At 48.8% G+C, this 12,186-nt stretch overlaps 1 protein-coding gene across 2 annotated transcripts in view; it reads right to left on the bottom strand.

The window, feature by feature from the left end:
- Positions 1 to 306: 306 nt before the first annotated feature.
- Positions 307 to 12,186, bottom strand: part of PPP2R5D (protein phosphatase 2 regulatory subunit B'delta) — a 28,006-nt gene continuing 16,126 nt past the window's right edge. The window contains exons 10-16 of one of the 2 annotated variants that reach the window (XM_010167088.1): positions 11,780 to 11,950; positions 9,651 to 9,778; positions 7,376 to 7,477; positions 1,718 to 1,794; positions 1,599 to 1,608; positions 1,148 to 1,283; positions 636 to 773 (exon numbers count right to left, since the gene is read on the bottom strand). In XM_010167088.1, the coding sequence (XP_010165390.1) occupies positions 636 to 773; positions 1,148 to 1,283; positions 1,599 to 1,608; positions 1,718 to 1,794; positions 7,376 to 7,477; positions 9,651 to 9,778; positions 11,780 to 11,950 (762 nt within the window). Of the gene's footprint in view, positions 774 to 1,147; positions 1,284 to 1,598; positions 1,609 to 1,717; positions 1,795 to 7,375; positions 7,478 to 9,650; positions 9,779 to 11,779; positions 11,951 to 12,186 lie in introns of both variants that reach the window. The other variant, XM_010167089.1, reaches the window with a different exon arrangement.

The raw sequence follows: 12,186 nt of genomic DNA, 5'->3' as shown, positions 1-12,186 counted from the left end.
AACAAGGGGCTTGAAGCAAAAGAAAGGTGGAAAAGCAAACATCTCCGCTGCACGTGAGACCCTCCAGCTGCAGCGCTGCACCCCAAGGCAAGGGCAGAGAGGCAGCAGAGTCCCCACAAACTCTGCTGCACGCTCCTGCCCTGAGCTCAGCCCGACCTCTGACTGCTGCAGGGCTTGGCTGCACAGGCAGCACGGGGCAGGCATGGCGGAGGTGGGCACTTGGGGCTGGAAGCAGCAAGCAGAGCCAGGCGCGCGGCAGTCTCCGGCCGACACAGAGCCCGTGTGGCAGGGCAACGAGGCTCTGGCTCCCAGGCAGAGTAAGAACCAGGTGGCAGCTGGAAATGAAGCGACTCCTGCCTGGGCTGATAATGATCTCAGGTGAGGCAGGCTCCCTTCAGGTACGCACAGCCAAAGTGGAAAAGCGGGAGGAAGGAGGAAAAGTGGGAGGACATGACAGTGGTGAGATACAAGTTCTAACGTAAAACCAGATCTAGCCTGGAAGGATGCGGATGGAGTGGAGGACAGGCACAGCTCACCATGTTCATTCCTTATTTATACATGAGAACTGAGTGCATTTCCGTGACCCCTGGGGTAAAGGGATGGGGCAGAGCTTCCCGGGCCAGCTCCTGAGCCCGTCAGAGAGCCTCCTGGCTTGAGGTGAGAAACTCTTCTGCTCTCTTGTGGGCCTCCAGGGCTTTTATAGTGTAGACGTCCTGAGGAAGCTCAGATTTCCGGCGCAGCAAAACTTTATCTTTCTTAATGTCTTTCAGCATCTACAGACAAACCAAAGGAGTCAGGGATCAGTAGCAAACCCCTGCATCCCTCCACCCTCCCCATTCTCTGACTCCAGCTGCTCTAGGACATGCTGGGTGACACCCCAGCATGCTGTGGAACAGGCTGAGAGCCACACACAGACCAAAAGGACACAGAAAAGTCCCACTTGAGCTTTTTGCAGAATGGGAAGGTTAGATAAACTCCACTCTTCAGACTACAAGTTGATCTCTAATGATCAGGGATGAGAGTAGGGGCATTTACCCTCAGAACACATGGAAAGAGCCAGTTCTGGCTGCTGGACCCTGGACTGACTATTGCCCATGTCCTGGCTGGTCTGAGAGTAATTGTGGAAGGACTCTGGTCACCTACGCACCTGCACAGCCTCCGTCTCCACTGTTTTCTTCAGTAGCTGTATATCCTCCGCAGTTGGGGTCTCCGTTTCCATACAGCAGACAGAAGGCAATGGTAGAGGTGCGTAATACATGGGGTACTGCAGACAACAGAGACAGCTGGAGAGTCAGCACGCCATCCAACACCAAGCCTTCTCCCCCAGCATCCCAACACAGCATGGCAGACTGCTTCCAGCTGCCCTCTCTGGCACCCGCAAAAGTAGCAGTAGGTGCACAGACAGGAAAGGAGCATCTTCTCCTGCCCGGTCCCACCTGTGCCCTCTGAGCCACAGCACGCTGCATGTACAGCCACAGCTGAGAGAGGAGTCCATAAACACATACACGCTCTCTATAAGGCATTACTTAGAGGTCAGTGCTACAGAGGGCCAGGCTGGTAAAAAACTGCCAGCATCCCCAAGACACCAGGTTTTGCACGGCTGCAGCTCTGTGCACGGGACTGAGATCAGGTGCTACAGCCTGCTCTCATGAGCTGAGGAAGCAGGTCAAGACCCCCAGCACATTCTTGTCTCATTCATCCTAGGTCCTGCTGTTACCTACCTGGGGATTCAGCCGGGCCAGCTCCTCTATTTTCTGCCACATTTCTTCTCGTTCCTTCATCCTGAACCTTCCCCTGCAGAGCGAGAGAGAGAGCACAAGTGTGAACTCCCAGGGATGTGCAGCTTTCACTCACAGGAAGACAAAAACAAGAGATGGCAGAAAAAAATCGCAGGTGAGAGGAAAAGCTGCTCTGTCCTTCAGATGCTCCTAATTTTCTCTACAGGTGTGATGTGACAAGAAGAGGGGATACACTGCAGCTAGCAGGAGGCAGGCAGGCTCGCTCCTCACTCGCCCCAGAGCACAGGGTGGCAGCAGTGGGCTGCACAGCCACTTCCTCCCTGGCATTGTGCTGCAGGAGGGGACCAGAGCAACGGATTTCTGGAGTAAAGCAATGATACCAGATGGGATGTCAAACACACGTTTTCCTGGTACCCCACAGGTTCAGAGGGACAAATTGCCATTTCCAACAGAGCTGGGGCTCAACTGCACACCGTTCCCTCTCTCTGGCTATAACACACCAGAGAGTTGCCCGAACCCCCAGGCACAGCTCTTGAACTTGACACAGATTTTGGCACAGACCTTAAATGACCATTCAACTGGGCTACCTGTAAATCCCAGGGCAGTGAAATTTCCCTGCAAACATCCACTGCTCCTTGTTATTCTTTTCTACATTTTAAATATCTGCACTAAAATCTCTGCTTTATTTCTGATTTTAACTAACTATTTGACTTTCATCCCAGCTACTGGTTTCTCTAGTGTCCTATCTATCCATGCTAAGGAAGTTCTTATACTCTGTAATCACCTCACACTCTTGAAATATACGTAAGAAAGGAGGCTAAAAATGAGAACGAAGGTGCCAAGCATTCAAGCAGCTGACTACTCCATCACAGAACATAGGGTCAAAAAAAAGAAAAAAGAAAAGAAACCTAAACAAATGCCAAAGGAATAACCCACACCTCATTTTCTGACAGAGCTCTGGAGCCCTCTGCAGGGAACTGGGACCAGGATTTAGCACTGATCTTCCCTAGCTCTTTCCTGCCTCATCCCCAGTTTCTCCAGAATCCTTTTCCATGTCTGGTACACAGAAACGTACGTATTACTCCAATCTTGCCACTGGAAGTGTAAACCAACACGTCTGTCCATAGGGGCCCTCTCATCATGAAGGCCACTGCCATTCCAAAGCAAAGTCTGCTTTGCTGGTATCACGTCTACCACCACGTAAGGGTGTAACAAAGCTCGTTTTGTTTGTCCAGACTTCATCCATTACTGGTCTGGTGCACGGTGAGCCAAGGACACTCATTCAGTCATTCAGCTCCGTGCATCCCTAGAACTGGTTCTTTCCTCTCAGATCACCAAAGCAGTCTGAATAGCATCAGGGAAGCCCTCCATTCCTCACTGGACTTTGAGATCCATCACGTGCTCAGCTGATACTGCAAAAGACCACCTTGCAAAGGGAATAGCCAGTCTGACTAAGAGCAGTGCTTCTAAAAATCTGAAAGCTTTACAGCTGTGATCACTTTTTTTTTGGCCAAACAATTATTTCCAAAGAATGAAACAAAGTTTCACCTTTACTTTGATGCCACATTGACTTTAACTGTAGTATTACAGCTGTCCAACATGCCTCTAGAGGGGAAGTGTCCTCCCAACCTCATCAATCAGCCTGGCTTTACCTCCTACACTAGGACACTCCCATTGCAGTTTACCTCAAAGTGCCACTCACTCATCCATGTGAGTCTCTGGAGAATCCTACCTTTCTAAACAGCAGTGCCTCACAGGACAGCGCTGAGTCTATGGGAACAGCAGCCCCAGCCCTGCTTTCTAGGTGATGTGCACCTCATCAGCTCCCTTCATTCCTGACCCCATTACCAGCAGTATGACAAAGCCACTGGCAGGACATTTGGAAAAGAGGAGCTATATGGGGAGGTATCTTCTCCTTTGCACTGCTGTGGCCCACGCAAAAGGAGGCAAGGTAGCTGCCACCAGAGAGATGTCAGGTGTCAGGGCGGCCCCAGGGCATGCTGACACCATGCTTCTTCAAAGGCAGTGTTCCAGGCCTTCGCACTTTTACACAAGCACGCGTTCAGGACAAGACACTGTCTATCTGCCCCAACCTCCCCACTGTTTTCTGAAGGGTTCTGATAATTCAAACAGCTTCAAGATGTCTGGGGAGATTAGTAAGGCACAGTCAGTCCACCTGCCCTGAACAGTAGAGTCTCTCCACATGTCCTGCGCGGAGTCTGTCCCTCCGTGACCAGCCTTGGCTGCAGCTGCACAGTCAGGGGTGCAGTGGTGACAGGCCTGAGCTGGCATAGAACCATAGAATCTCCTGGTTGGAAAAGACCTCTGAGATCATCGAGTCCAACCATACCTGTCCACTGCTAAACCCTATCTTTAAGCACCCCATCCAGCCTAAACATCTCCAGGGGTGGGGACTCAACCACCTCCCTAGGCAGCTTGTTCCAGTGCCCGAGAACCCTTTCAGTGAAGAAGTACTTCCTGACATCCAATCTCTACCTCCCCTGGCGTAACTTAAGGCTGTCACTTGTAGGTACGGTAACTAATTAAAAAACATGGCTAAGCCTTTTCTGAGCAGGCCTCTCAACATCTGGTTGCAGTCTAATTGTGTACCCACAAGCTCTCTCCTTTCCACTGTTTCACATTTACTGGCTTTGTTCGCACGTGCAGCCCTTCCCACGTGTGCCATTTTCTAGTTCATAGCACAAGGTCTCTAGCAGCTCATCGGGAAAACACTTCATAGGTCTCTCTTCCTTTTTCTGTCTACGCTAAATAAGCCTCAGCGTTTCGAACTCGTCAGTCTCACTGAATAATACCAAGGTCCTGTGGAAAAAGCAAGGCATCGTACAGTTAAAGGTCAACCCTGCATTAGAGTGACCCAGCCAGCGTTCCCTCAGGCAGCCTTCAGCAGGCTGCTTTACTCCGGGGGCACTCGACACCACAGCCTCACAGGTTTTTATTAGAAAAAAACCCAAGAAACTATTTCTACTCAGTTTAAGTCTCTGTGTTTGAAAAGAAAACCGCAACTGACTGCAATGCCATGCTACTGCCCACCGACAGGCATGGCCTGCAGGCAGCTCTGCCAGGGAGGCAGCAGAAATGAGCTGCAGATGCAGTCTGTCTTTTCCACTGGAAGGGAGGCAACGGGACCTCTGCTCACCAGAACAGCTAGCAGTGCCCTGTGGTAAGAAAGGCAGGCAGGGCAAGTGCAGGAACAGCATCGCAAGCTCCAAGGCAGACTCTTCAGCTACAAAATGGTCTCATTCCACCAGGGAGATACCACTAAACAACACTTTCTCCTGCCTGTGAAACATGCTTTTTCTAACCCCCTTTTGTTCCAGCAATGACATTCTGTTACACTTGAGAACAGGCAGCCACAGTGTTAAGTGCACAGGGATTTGCTTTTACTTCTTGGATATTCTAAAGATGTGGAGGAAAAAGATGACATTTTCACAATGGTCTTAAGCAAAGAACTCAGGCATACTGCTCTAGTAAACCCAGGTTTCTAATCCATCTTCCCTATCATGTATCCCATCTTCTAATCCATTTTCCCTATCATTGTCCTATGTTCTCTCCAGTCCCAAGACCCTTGCCCAAAAAAACCCCATCTCCTCACTTCTCATTTGTTCCCTTTACCTACCTCATTCCTACTTTCCACTGACATTAAGAATAACACCACCACCCTCCAGCCCAGCTCTTCACTACACCTCTGTCCCTACCTCCTTTCTACCTCCTGGCTCAGACAAGCTGCTCTGTTCCCCCAGGCTGCTGTCCTACTCCATTCCCTTCTGCCATCGATTTCCCCTTCTAGTTGTTTCCCAGCCTGGGTTGGAGATTAGGAAAAGGCTCTTCACTCAGAGGGTGGTGGACCACTGGAACAGGCTACCCAGGGAGGTGGTCATGGCACCAAGCCTGACAACATTCAAGAAGCATTTGGACAACACCCTCAGACACATGGTCTGAATGTTGGGATTGTCCTGTGCAGGGACAGGAGCTGGACTCGATGATCCTTGTGGGTCCTTCCAACTCACAACATTCTATGATTCTATGATACAGATCTTGTACGATGTTCTCTCCCATCTCTAGCATCCCTTCAGAGAGGGGACCTTTTCACACTTCTCAAGCCAGGATCAGCTGCTAATGCTGTGTGAGCCACAGCAGAGTTGAACCTGCCTGTTTTCACCCAGAAAGGCCTCTTTAGCTGGATCTCTGCGGCAGGGAAATTCCACTTAACTGAGGAACTGTATCACACTCGCTATAGGTAAACTCATTTCAGATTCAGCTGCTAAAAGCTATTTTTACATCCCACCCACCAAGCTTTCCACTGACATTTTACCAAATTTGGTTATCTAGGAGAGCAAAAGGTATATCCTTGATAAAAACCCAACAACACAAGATTCTCTGAAGCATAATTAGGCAGGGAGGCACTGGAGGAAAAAAAAATCATCTTAATGTGAGCAGAAAACAGTGCAGCTCTACCCATTCATTTCTTGGACAGCTCTGAGCTGACCTTTTCCAGAACCATCTTCCATCAGCCACACACCAATGCTGGGAACAGTCACTCCCAGCAGGTCAGCATGGGTAAAAGCTAAACAGCTAGAAAAAGCTCCTGATGGAAACACCAGGTAGATCTCATAGTAAATGTGCTGTTACTGTGACTTAAAATACATGTGCAGACATCTGTGGGCTTCACAAATGCCCTAGAATGGGGGAAAAAAATAATCTTGGTTGCTCCCAATTCAGATATTAACAAAACCTCAATTTCTCCACATGCAGGTTACCCATCCCCAAGCTCTGATTCGCATCTCAACTCTGTTATTTATTACTATTTCACAAAACAACCAAATGTATCCCAGAGCTCCCCACTGCCAGCAAGGGTTAGTCCTGCTCTCCCCATCACCACCCTCATGGCAGCTCTGGCTCATCCAGGAATGAGAAGCACTATTTTATGTCACTAAGTCAGCAGAAAACAGAACCAGGGGGTGGGAGGGGAAAAAAGTTCCCTTCTAGCTTACTGAACTGCCTCAGCTCACCAAGGCAGGCCATGCTAGCACCAAAAACAGCACAAGGAAGCAGAAAAAGTGGGGGTTTTTTCCTCTTTACGGCATCACGGAACAGGTACTTGCTGAGCTCAGATTTTATCCCCACCATGTGCTCTTTGAAATTCCGGGTATTATTCTATCTTTATTACTGGGAAATTGAAAGCGTCCTGTGGCATGAAAGATGCATGAGGCCGACCGCAGCAAAGCTCTTCAGAACAGTCTTTCTAAAGCAGCAGGATTCCACTGGCGTCCCTCTGGCATATCCGAACTGGTAGATATTTCCAAGGCAGAGCATAAGCACCTCTGCGAAGCTGAGCATCCTCTACATTACAATTTACTTCCTCATGACTCAGCAAACTCTGTCACTCTTTTCCAAGCAACCTGCTTCAGCAGAACTGAAAGGATTTTTATCAGGGCACACATTTAACCTCTTCTCATCCCTACACATAGTTACTCCCGAGGAATTCTACTTTCTGACAACATGATTTGCACCACCTTTCCATTTCCCCTCTGCCTACTGGCATCTACCATCTGTTACTGTACCCTAAGGAGACTTCAAGATGAGCTCAAGTTACTTGGCAAGAACATCTTACTCACTTCTGCTTCTCTGCCTTGTATTGCTGTGTGCAGTCATCAAAAAGCTTTTGGTTCATCTCCATGAACAGCTTCAGTGCATTGTAGATCAGCCCATGGATTGTCCTGCAAAGAAATGAGGAAAGAACAAGTCATGGTGGTATCCTCCAGATTCTCAGCCCTAAGTTAGCACCAGCAACATAGACAAGCGCTAACAGCAGCAACAACTCCTATACTATAGCAATGTGACAAAAGATTTTCACACAGTCCCAGCTCTTGGCACGGGAAACCTGTCCCCCCCAAACAGCAGAAACTAACACACAGGGAGAAAGAGACAGAGAATAAGGAGAAAACCACTGGAACAGGTCTGCTCCACTGTGGTCAGACTAATGAGTGCAAAAATATGCATTCATGCATTTATTTCTTGTAGTTAGAAACTGGAAAGGAAGGATGCTAGAGACCTGCTCAGGGCTGTTCTCAAGGAGGCTTTATCTAATCTAGGTTTAGTGCCTCCCACAGTTCACCTTGCACACACAAAATGACTTTTTTGGGCTACCCAGTGTTCAGACATGAGCTTTGTCACTGAGCTGCCCAAAACATATTCAGCAGCTCTGTAGAGACAGGAACCAGCACAAAAAATAATACCACAGAAGAAAAGCCGACTTTGTGTCAGCAATTCACAGACAGGTTGCACTCTGTGTGAGCTCCCTCTGGGACAAGGACTCTCCCAGGGAATTAAAACAAGTATTGACTCTGTCTCTGAAAACCTGACCCAGAGGCAAAACATGAGAGACTCAGTAGACTAAGCTCTGTGCCTCGCCAGCTCTACAGATGGAATAAGGGAGAGGGCTACAGCCCTGCTGGACTAATGCAGGCTGTGTGACAAAGTGTTGGAGCACATGAGCTGTGGGAAGGGAGTGGAGAATCTGAGGTACTCAACCTGCCCTGAGAAGATGTGGCTAGTGCTAAAACAAGGCCAGGGAAACACCCTTATGCCTGGAGGTATTTGAGTCATGTAGACATAGTGCTGAGGGACATGGTTTAGTTGGGGACTTGTCAGTGTGAGGTTAATGAGTGGACTAAATGATCTTAAAGGTCTTTTCCAATCGAGGCCATTCTGTGGTTTTGTGACTTCCTCTGCCATACCACCGGGAAGGAGACACGAAGACAAGACAGAAACAGCAGAATCATGAACCCTGACTGGTGCAAGAAGGAAACAGAACTGGTGAAGTGTTTCAGAACATAAAGTCCTTTTCTGAACCCCAATCAGGAGGGGCAGTAACACTGAGTGAGAGCATGTCTGTGAGCATCTGTCTGCACGCACAGGGGCCTGTGTGCACACACATCAGACGCGTGTGCATGTACATGCCTGCACACGCATGTGCCTCTTGGGACACACATGTGCGTATCTCGGTGTTGGTGTGTGTTCATCTCTGCGTGTCTGCGTCTGCCCCAGTCTTTAGAGCACCCTTGACTGGTGGCCCAAGTTCATGCTTCCCGATACAATGAAGAGAAGGAAGCAGTCAAACAGCAGACCAGTGGGGAGCTCTCTGCATACAGGTTCTGTGTTTGCTACCACAGTATACTCCTAAGCCCTGGACTTGCCCAGCCTCCCCAGAATTAATTATTCTGGGTTTTTTTTTACCCTCTAGCATAGGGGAAGACTACTTTTTTTTTTTCTCTTCTTGTGGTTTTTGCTGGAAGATTTTAGGATCTCAGCTGTGGAATGTTTTTAGCTAATAAATTAAAAGGAAGTGTGTTTTACAACTTCAATTAACCATGTAAGGAATCAACTGAAGAAGCAGTCGGCAGAAAGGAAGTTGATGGGAGAACCATAAAACAGACTAATATCAAGGAATTGGATACAGAGGGCAATAATTTGACATGGGACATCTGCCCAGTTAGTTCTGCTTTCTCCATTCTTCCCCTACTCAAGGAGTCAGGCACTGCATTAGTCAAGGTCTCTGGTCATGGAGAGCATATGGGTGATCATCAGTTAACAAGCACCCAGAAGTCAGCTAGAAAACCTACTGCACATCTCCAAGAGACCAGCAGCATTAATGATATGCAGGTATCAAACTCTGGGTAGACTCAATGGCCCCAAGGCAGGTCATTGCAGGCTCCTGACTCCTTGCAGAAGCAGGCTGCTGTGGTCTGCTGTGGCACTTTTCCATGCTGATACTACTAACAACCCCTCTGGCTCAGCACCCCGTGTCACCGAGCACCATGCCCCAAGATCGCTAGTAGGTCACGCAATCCTGCACGCACAGCCAGTGCCAGGGCATGTGGAAAGACCTACTTGTTCCAGTGACTCTTGGAGTTCTTGTAGAGTGCTGGAAACATGATCGGGAGAATTTTGGCTGCGTTATCGCTGATCAGGCTCATGATATATTCGTTGTTCCAATAGTACAGCGCTCGCTCTGCCACCTGCAGTGGGAGAGAAAGCCATCCTTGGGAGAGGCTCCTTCCAGTAACACCTGTGGTCCACAGGGAAACTGTGCAGTGCTGAGACCAGAGCTGGCCACCACCCAGCCAAGGAACAAATGCTTCCCCTCAGCACAGGCAGCAGGGCTGACCTTCACCAACTTCTACAAGGCCATCCATCCCTGCTGCCCAGATGCCTTTCCCTTAGCCTCTGCCAGACACTTCTCACTTTCCCGGGGAAAACCTCACATCCTTGACTAGGCAAGCCCACCATCAATATACTGATTATTCCAACACCCTTTACGCAGCACTTGAGGACAGTAATGTCATCTGCTCCAGCTCAGACTAGCTCCAAGCCTCCTTCATTTCCTCAGACTATCCTTTGTAAAACTCCACTCCTCCCATTCCTCCCTGGCCTTCCCCACAACAGAGTCTCTCTGGGCTTTGGAGTCTGCTGCAGTCACCAGACCCACCATTCATGCCCCTGATTTAGTGAGGGTGAAAATATGGAAAATCTTGGGGCAGCCATCCTGCTCTAACAAGACAAACAAGTCTAACAAGTTTCCACATAGTGATAGACTCAACCACAATTCTTCATGTTTAACCACAAATCTGGGCAATGTAGATCACCAGGCTCATTTCTGCATTTAGGGCTAGCTTGAGCATGGCTTAAAAACCGCTTAAAAACCTAGGAAGAGAGACATCCAGTCTCAGTTTGATATTTTGTAGTGCAGAACTCACTATATCCCCTTAATGTGTTGTTCCACTTGAGTAAATGAAGTGAAATTCACCTCGTGTTCACTTATCTAGCTTTGCTTTCTAGCTATTAGATCTCGTTAAGCCTTTGTCTGCTAAATTAACACACAATCCACTCAGAGAAAACTCTCCCCCACCAGCATTTTCTTAGGCTGCAAAGTGTTTGCACCTTCTCCAGCTTTTCCAGTCTTGTTTTTCAAAGAGTTGGCAGCAGATGACGGCTGCTATCAAGTACAGGATGCATCTCCTCCAGTCCTTATCCTACTTTATTCAAGCTCCTTAATTCCCTATGGTAGCTCCTTCCATGCCCAAAGGTCATGTTAGTCCTTTGGTTACCATCACCACAACAGTAATCCATGTCCACCTGGTTTCTATCAGGCTCCCCCAGTCCCTTCCAGGAAACAATGATCTTTCACATACACACGTGACCTAGACTGACCTCATTTTTCACTTGTAACCACATGATTTTGGACCTCTCTGAACCAAAAACCAGACTGAAGCCAGCCTGCCTCACCGTGCAGTCACACTCACTCTGGGGGAGGGCCATGTCACTATTTAACACCCAACTCATACCTGGGTTAGCCATGTGTTTCAGCAGCAAGCTATCTTCTTCCTGGGCACTCTGCCTGGCAACCTAAACCAGTGAGCTGAGAACACCTGCTAAGAGCTACTAGCAGGTCCTACCACCCCGGACATTTTAAATCTTAAGACTATCAGCCACAGAGATTGTTTTAGGCTGGTACAACAGCCAGCTTCCCTTCAGAGGGAACAAGGACGAAGCAGACTCTAGCACTTTTTCAGTCTACCTCACTCTTCACCACCAACACCAGAATAATAAAAGTACCCTCTCTGCACACTCTCACTTTTGTTGGCCTCCCTCCAATACTGCAGCCAGCTTGGTTTTACTGCAACAGGATGGCACTGGATGGATCTCCCCTATGTTTGGTAGCCAAAACAAGAGGTGGCAGAGCACCTCTGCTCCAGCTCCAGCCTGCTGCAAGACATGGTGCCGAATAGCACAGCGCAGAAGAAGGGGCTCCACTGATCCGTTTTGTTTTCTTTCTGCATGAGCTTGCCCTATGGTTGTGGTGAGGATTCTCACTGCCTCCCACCACCTGTCACCCCAACACTCACTGTGGTCACAGCTCCACTGATCCACAAAGACAAGCCCAAAAGCTGTGGCATCACCCTTGCATGCCAAGCAGATTACAAGCCGGTGTCCTACCCTCTCCCTGAGCTGCAACCCACCTGGAAGTGTGGACTGGAGACACACTTGGCCAACTGCCTGAACAAGGGCTCCATAACTTTCACAAACTCAGACGGCTCAATCACATCCAGGATCTCCTCCAGCTCATTTAAAAACATCACCTCCTTGGGACTGTGAGTTTTCGGCCAGAACTTCAGCAAGCCCACAATCACCTGAGTGGGGAGGGCACAGAGACAGAGTGTTAAAGTCTGAAAGTTAACACCAGCTGTGAAATAAATTTTTAAGGGTCTGGTCACAAGAGCAGAGGGGAGGAAGTAACAGAAGAGACTTTCTCAGAAAGTCAGGGTGGGTTACCGCGGAAGAAAGAAGAGAAAAGCCCAAACTCTGTCAAATTACACGCAAGACAACATCACTGCCCAGGCTGCTACAATTCTGTTGTCCAAGCACA

The sequence above is a fragment of the Antrostomus carolinensis genome, unplaced genomic scaffold (assembly GCF_000700745.2).
Source record: "Antrostomus carolinensis isolate BGI_N321 unplaced genomic scaffold, ASM70074v2 scaffold7924, whole genome shotgun sequence".
Taxonomy (NCBI): Eukaryota; Metazoa; Chordata; class Aves; order Caprimulgiformes; family Caprimulgidae; genus Antrostomus; species Antrostomus carolinensis.
This window is presented reverse-complemented; position numbering and strand designations above follow the sequence as displayed.